The 8,182-nt window shown below is 39.5% G+C and overlaps 1 protein-coding gene across 4 annotated transcripts in view; it reads right to left on the bottom strand.

Moving 5' to 3' along the window:
- The window catches only part of dab1b (DAB adaptor protein 1b), a 38,283-nt gene that overhangs the window by 5,175 nt on the left and 24,926 nt on the right, over positions 1 to 8,182 (bottom strand). For 3 of the 4 annotated variants that reach the window (XM_016464627.1, XM_016464628.1, XM_016464629.1), the window contains 4 exons: positions 4,989 to 5,522; positions 4,800 to 4,909; positions 4,591 to 4,694; positions 2,032 to 2,432 (listed from right to left, as the gene is read on the bottom strand). In XM_016464627.1, coding sequence (XP_016320113.1) covers positions 2,420 to 2,432; positions 4,591 to 4,694; positions 4,800 to 4,909; positions 4,989 to 5,522 — 761 coding nt within the window. In that variant the 3' untranslated portion in view covers positions 2,032 to 2,419. Of the gene's footprint in view, positions 1 to 2,031; positions 2,433 to 4,590; positions 4,695 to 4,799; positions 4,910 to 4,988; positions 5,523 to 8,182 lie in introns of those variants that run through there. The other variant, XR_001632239.1, reaches the window with a different exon arrangement.

Below are 8,182 nucleotides of genomic sequence, written 5' to 3'. Positions count from 1 at the left end.
CAAAGTGAAATATGCACTTGCAATCTGGTGATAATTACTTTAATCATCTATTTTGATTTAGTGCCTACTTGTTCATGACAAAGTTGATGAAGTTTCTTCATGTCATGTATTTACTTGGAGGTGGAGCGTTCTAGGCATAAGTGACTTTTAAGAGTCTTCCCCCCAAAAACCCCGTCAATCATTCATAATGCTGACAAACAGTTTGTAGACTGGACCTAAGTCTCAGATCAATCTAAAATCAACTATTTCAGCTATGTGCAAATTTGTGTTCTCTATTTGTACATTTGGAATTATTTTATCATGTTTCAGTCACAATATATCTGCCAGATTTCCTGATGAATTACTACAATCATCAATCAACAGGTAATATAAACCTAATTTTAGGAGCTTTTCATATTGTGCCATGTTACCATATTTTGTCGCCCTAAAGACCTTGATTGGTTGCTTTAGGTGTGTTTCATTATGGTTGGGTTTGGTTTATTGGCTCTACAGAAGTATACAGAGTATAGATTTATTGAAACCCCGCTGAAAATCTGTGCAATTACTTGAAGACTGCAGTCCACAAACGCTCACCATCAAACTGAACCGAACTTGAGCAGTTCTGCAAAGAAGAGCGAGCAAATATTGCAAAGTCTAGATGTGTAAAGTTAGTAGAGACATATCCGAACAGACTAAAGGCTGTAATTAGCTGCAAAGCAACAAAATGTGATTATTTTAAAGAGGGGTGATTATTTTCTATACCCACTGTAATAGCACAGAAAATATCTAGCAGTTTTATGCTTCAACCACATGGGCCAAACGTTATAGTGTATCTACAAAGAGATAAAACAGAAATTAGTTTGCATACAAAACCATCAAAAGTGTAAACAGCAGAAGAAAATGACTGGACATTCAAAATGATTTCTGTTCAAAATGATTCTGTTCTCACAAAGTGAAATAATTGCACTCCTTTTTCTCAGAAAATGAATTTTATTGAGCATGTGCTGAATAAGTGTCATCTCTCTACTCATGACTGGACATGAATACAGTTTGTTGCCATAATTAACCTGTGCAACAGGAAAGGTGCCCTATGTTGGAGGAAAGAAAAATCCTTATGGTGAACACTCATGATGATGGCAGGTTATTCAGTATGTCCTCAAGCATATTTGTCAGAATCTGTTATGTTAGATAAGATGCTAATAATACCTTATCCTTAATAAAAAACTAAAATAATGACATCAAGACTGTTGTAAACATAAGTACATCTAATCAACATGACATAGATGTGAAATTATTTGCTTTATTTCAGTTGATTTGCTGTTAGTCTTCTTGATTTCTCATTGATTTCTCTCTCTCTCTAGTTGACAAAATAAGGCAAACTAAAATGCATCATCACAGTCTGATTAGTACAGAATAAGAAATAATAAAATGTCACTTTGTCTTTCTTAAATTATAATCACTTGAGAAAACCACTACAATACAAAAAAAAAAAAAGTTATATTTTTGTAAGCAAATGAACAAAGATATCCAGACAGTAACTGTCTTTGAACTGCTTTATCTACAACACTTCTTGATTGAGTGAAAGTTGTAGCCCTTGGTATGGACCACAGGATTCACAGAGGAGGCAAAAATAATGGTAGTTAAACAAACATCAACCCTGAAAAGATACATATTTATACAGTTTACAGTATTGCTTATGAACTGCACTGAGCTTGCAACACTGTAAAGCAAATATTATAACAAAAGCTCTAGAACAGAGATTTGAAATTCAACAAATACATTTTGTCATTCAAAAACATTGACAGTATCATAATACACACATTATTTGAACATTATTTAAAAACGTTCCTTTTTAAATAATCATCATGTCATTGTATAAAATCTAAAAAAGAATGTCTGTCATCAAGTTGCTTTTTAAAAACAAAAAAAAAACAAACAAAAAAAGCCATGCAGATGGTCATTGAAAGTTTTTTTTCTTTAAGAAAAGGCTCATCACAATATCAACATTCAATACAATTCCTTCCGAGAAAAGCAAAACCAGCAAAACCAATGTTTTTGGCTTCTCCAGATGTAGAATGCAACTACACAGCTTCACAGGTAATTTTGTGCATTAGAAATGACAATAGAAATCAATCCCCAAGTCCATCAAATGTCCATCACAGTTAAACTTTGATTTAACTGATCCAATTTCTCATATTGTGACATTTTATTATTATTTTACAAAAAATATTTCTGAAGTAGTTCAGATAGTTGGTGGCTATACTGGTAGACAGCCAATTTTCAAGTCCATCGCAAACTAAAGGTGCACTTCATTTATTAAAATAGATTTAACTTTCTATCAGTTATTAGTATTTGTCAAATGTCCCACAGAGCTCACACAGAGTTAAGTCCCATCTGTATCACTGTGATTTCTGGATTTTCTCAGTGCTTTTCTGTATGTTTAGACACTCTTCCTAAGGATGAAATCATAAAAACAGCTTTAGTCAACAAAAAAATAGAGTTCAGAAATACTGCATTTTATGGACATGAGAGACGAAAGTGTGACATCTGTCATAAGCCTTTTAAAATCTGCCAGTTTTTGCCTTTTCCCCCTTTTTGCCAGCTTCAGTAAATTATTGTGCAATGAGAACTTGATTTAGTCAAAAGTTGTTAGTTTATTTATGCATAACCAAATTAATATAATGTGCTCGTTTTATGACATCACAACCCAAAATGTTTCTGAACACCTGAACTGTAGGTCTATGAGACTGAACGATGACTGTCATCACGGCCTTACCTTGAATGACGCCATTTTTCTACCTATCGTTGCTACCTATGATTGACTTTAAGGGGTTGGCTTCCTACTGCATATACATCCAGATGAACCAACCACTTTCTCTTGCCTGGAACACCTCCGCTCAGGGTGACAAGTGATGGTTCTGGCTGGAGTATACATATGCAATAGTATGTATCCAATGTGACACATGCTGTTTCAAAGCTGGTCAACTAGCATTTTTCTCATCAAAACATCTCAATGTAGGCGTATAGCGGTGGGGGATCAAGTAAATTACTTGATTGACCGTATAGTCAGGAAGGCCATATTTGGCCTTCACCTTAGAGAAAGATTGGTAATGGCCATCAACAGCCCTGTATCAGACATAAGAGAAACAGGAACCCATGTGTGGCAGGAGGGGTGTGGCTGAGTGGAGTCTGTAAAAGGAGATGAGTGGGGAGAAAGTGGGCCAATTGTCTGATAACTAACAGCTGTTTCCACTCTTAGTAACAGGCAGAAAGAGAGAATATAAGTTGATGGCCTGTCTGGGACAGGGAGAAAGAAGCAAGCCCAATTCCCAACAGTGTTCCGATCTGCTGAGATGCTGATTTTGTTGTGCCTTGCACAGTTTTTTCTTTTGAGTTCAATAAAAGAATGTAGAATTTCTCTCACCACCTTCGACATCTCTATCCCACAACTTAGACCAGGTTTCCTCAAATCCGATCCTGGAGGACCACTGCCCTGCAGAGTTTAGCTCAAACCCTGATCAAACTCACCTACCTGTGATTTTCTAGGGATCCTGAAGACCTTGATGGGTTAAACTCTGCAGGGCATTGGCCCTCCAGGGCGAGATTTGAGGAACCCTGACTTATACCTTGCTACAGTGCCATAACATGGGGGGATGAGTTCACCGCCATGGAGTCCTCACCCCTTGCTGAGATGGTTAAGACAGTACCCGGGCTCCACCAAACACAACATCAGGTCCTCTTGGACTTGAGGATGGAACAAGAACAGCACTGCTACCTGCTCCTAAGGGTCAGGAGGGCCGGGCTCCAGACACAATGCTCATTGATCCTCATGGGCCACTCACCAAGATCCTAAAAGGAATGGGACAAATGGCTGGAAGCCCTATTATTTAGGGTGCGGAAGATCCTGCAAGCCTCCAGTGGTTTTTTCCCATTTGAGCTAATCTATGGACATTGACCACGAGAGCTGCTCAACATCCTTAGAGAGGCTTTGGAGACAGACCTTCTAACAGCCAGAAAATAATTCTAACATGATGTGTCTGTGGGTGAGTATCAACGACGACATAGAAACCCCAGTGTGCCTAAAAAGCTGGGAGTGTGTAAACAGGGCTCTATAGACCAATTCCATAACATCCTAGTCTTCAGGATTTACGACTTTCTATAGAATGGCCAGGAATATGGCCTCTGCACTACACTAGATCTGTCAGGCTTTATGTGTAGCTAAATTTTTAGGTCCGACACACTAAATTATTTGTTTTTTTCACACTCCTTCTGGGGATGCCGTGGGTTCTCAATCACCTGGTCTGGGTCCAGGGATGTTAGTGCCAGCATTTCACGCTCTACCACTACCACTGATGCCTGTTTCTGAAGCATACTGTATTTTGGCAAAACGCTTGCAACTAGAACTGAACTGAGGTGCAGCTTTGGGATTATTCCAGGCTTCACTGAGAATCTGTGAATAATCTTTAGCAAGAGAAACAGAGAATGAAGACTGGAGCTAGGAAACCCCAGTCTAGAAGTTAAACTCTGCAAGATAGTGGCCCTCCAGGAGCAGAACTGGAAACCCCTGATATACAATCTTGAAGAAAGAAGTGAGGAAGAGAGAAAACCAACCCAGAAGACATCTCTCTTTGGATATCCAGCTGTGAAGAGTCTGGAAGGTTTATCTGAGCATCTGGTGGTATCTCATCAGTGCTAAGAATTTGAGCACAAGCCTCCTGTAAGACATAGGGAATGGGATTATTGGTGAAAAACTAAAATAGACTTTAGCAATAGGCAAATCACAGCCGTGCTGATAAACAGTTATGACACACAACCATTACCAAAACTTCTGGCACATTGACTAAGCTGTCTTTTGCAGTCAGGTGCGATGACTCTATTGAGGAGGCAGCTGCTGGGGACATGGTTTCCTGCTCCGGACCAGGAGTAGCACCTATGGAAAGAGAACGAAAAGAATGGGAATAATGCCTTTCACGTGATAAACCTCAATCTACGTAGTGTGTTAAACTCACAAGAATCAGTTGGGGATGGTGATATTGATGACCCTGAAGTCAATCTCAACTGTGAAAGATCAAGCTCACCACAGCAGTCCATTTCCTGTTTCCCAGAGGGCAGTGCGGCGTCATGTTTGCTTGTGCTAATGCGAACAGCTATTGCTTCCTCCTGGGGGTCCTTGTTTAGGGCGTGCTTAGATCCACTCTGCTGTACGGTAGAATCTACAAAGTGCTGAGGACTTATAATGTTTGATGAAGTCTCAGGAGGTTCACAGGAGTGGGGGCGCATGGCAGCTATGGGGACCATACCCTGAAGCACTGCAGCTGGAATCGAATGCGCCCCCATGCCAACTGTCTGGGCTGGTACGAACGCCCATTGCTGCTGGCCCGTGGCTGGAGAGTGGAAGAGGTTAGCCTGACCCCAGATCACAGGCTGACCTCCAGGAAGCATCTGGGCCACCTGCAATGGTCCCTGAACCCCAAAAGCCATTGGAGCAGCCTGGGTAGCAAAAGACTGTTGGGTCCAGTGAGCATGACCCATGGTCATATAACCTGAGAAACAAGAACAGCCTTTGAGAGTGAGTTTTATTTATAACATTCATTTTAAAAAATTGCATACAAATCTGAACTTTGATGAAATATAAACCCTCAGGCAGTTGCTAGATCTGCTTATTTTTTGTCTCTTTTAGAAGAAAACAAACACAACCCCAGGTACTTATTCAATACAGTGGCTAAATGAAAAAAAAAATAAAGCATCAGCAGGCATAGACATTTCCCAACAGCACAGCAGTAATGACTTTATGAACTTCTTTACTTCCAAGATCGATACTATTAGAGATAAAATTATAACCATGCAGCTGTCAGCTAAAGTATTGCATCAGACAGTGCACTATAGATTCCCTGGGGGAACAGTTCCACTCATTCTCTGCTATAGGACAGGAAGAATTGCATAAACTTGTTAAATCATCTAAACCAACAATATATATGTTAGACCCCATACCATCTAAGATACTAAAAGAGGTGCTTTCAGAAGTCACAGATCCTCTTCTGGATATCATTAATTCATGAATGTCATTAGGATATGTCCCAAAAACCTTCAAACTGGCTGTTATTAAGCCTCTCGTTAAAAAAAACACAACTTGATCCTGGAGAATTAGTTAATTACAGACCGATCTCAAATCTCCCTTTTCTCCAAAGATACTAGAAAAGGCAGTATCCTCACAACTATGTTCTTTCTTAAAGAAAAATGGTATCTGTGAGGATTTCCAGTCAAGATTTAGACTGTATCATATACAGTGACTGCTCTCGTCAGAGTTAAAAATGGCCTGCTTTTATCATCCGATCGTGGTTGTATCTTTCTATTAGTGCTACTGGATCTTAGCACTGCATTCGCCACTATCGACCACAACATTCTTTTGAATAAACTAGAAAATTATGTTTGCATTGGCATGGTTCAAATCATACTTATCTGACCATCACCAATTCATAGCAGTATTATATCGTTCACATGCAGTACGGAGTACCCCAAGGCTCAGTACTAGGACCGTTGCTTTTCACACTTTACATGTTACCCTTGGGAGATATAATCAGGAAACATGGTGTTAGGTTTCACTGTTATGCTGATGATACAGTACTCAGCTCTATATTTCTTTGCAGCCTGACAAAACATACCAAATCACAAAACTAACAGAATGCATAGCTGATGTTACGTACGCTGTGCTATGTCAGCTTGCTTATGTATATGTTATTGTATGGGTGCGTTCGTATGTATGCTTTGTTTGTTCCAGATGCGAAGCTCATTGGCGGATCTGCCTGTCACTCTGCTGACGTTGGACGCTGACGTCAGTGATTGCGCCACCAATGGTCTGCGGCCGCGCAGTTTATTTAAAGTTCACTAATGTTAATGGCGATTAGGCTGGACTGGGTGATGTTATGGCTCTGTGAGGACGGTTCTTCTCTCTCTTGCGAGAAGACCAGTCTGAGAGTCTGTTGTTGGCTAGCGTTACGGTTCTGTTTTTCTTGCCGTAGTATCAGTGATTTGCTTGTTGTTGATTATGACTTTGATGTGCGTGTTGCACTTGTCTGATGTTGTCCGATCAAGGTGCCGGTTGTGAAACTCCTGTCCATTTACTGATGAGAGTTGTGTGAATTGTGTTGGAGAGGTTGTGAGTAAGGTAAGCATGTCGCGACATACATTCACATGTAGGTTTTCACTACTGTATTAGACACATCAGGTTAGTGCGAGAGGTGCTCATTTTGTATGTTTTTGTTTGGTTAGTTAGAGTAAGGTTAGGAATGGCGTCTTGTACGCTGAAGATGTTTGTTTCTACATTTTCTGTTGATAGATAGTTATGTTTTGGTTAACCTTAGTTATTGGGAGTTTTGCTTTTGTTTAGTTTCTTGATTTAAGCATCTCTCTCGCTCCTTCCTCTCCTCCAACCTACTCCCGACTGTCATTCATTGATTGTACATATTGTAAATATTTACTTTAATACTTTACTCTCTTTCTCTCAAGCACTTTACAAGAGAATTAAACATTGTGGCGGAATTATTAGTTTTGTGGCTGGTTCTCTTCTTTGTGCAGCTCCTTCCCATTTTTGATATGCACACACTTAAATTTTTGTATGTTATATCTACCAGTATTCCTAGACGAACCATAGCTGATTGGTGAGGGACGTAACAGCTGATATAAAAAAAACTGGATGACTAGTAATTTCCTACTGCTAAATTCTGAAAAAAAAATCAGAGGTGTTAATTATCAGACCAAAAATCTCTGAATGTAATAATCTAGAACACTGTCTAACACTTGATGGCTGTGCTGTCAATTCTTCGTCATCAGTTAGGAACCTAGGTGTGCTATTTGATAGCAATCTTTCCTTTGAAAGTCATGTTACTAGCATTTGTAAAACCGCATTTTTCCATCTTATAAATATTTCTAAATTACGACCAATGCTCTCAATGTCAAATGCAGAAGTGTTAATTCATGCGTTCATAACCTCAAGGTTAGATTATTGTAATGCTTTATTTAGTAGTTGCTCTGCGCGCTTAATAAACAAACTCCAGTTGGTCCAAAATGCAGCAGCTAGACTTCTTACTAGAACCAGGAAGTATGACCATATTAGCCCGGTTCTGTCAACACTGCACTGGTTCCCTATTAAACATGGCATACGTTTTAAAATCTTGCTAATTACTTATAAAGCCCTGAATGGTTT

Source organism: Sinocyclocheilus anshuiensis, unplaced genomic scaffold (assembly GCF_001515605.1).
Source record: "Sinocyclocheilus anshuiensis isolate Anshui unplaced genomic scaffold, SAMN03320099.WGS_v1.1 scaffold524, whole genome shotgun sequence".
Lineage (NCBI taxonomy): Eukaryota > Metazoa > Chordata > Actinopteri > Cypriniformes > Cyprinidae > Sinocyclocheilus > Sinocyclocheilus anshuiensis.
Note: the sequence above shows the minus strand (reverse complement) of the source record. Positions and strands in the feature narration are given on the sequence as shown.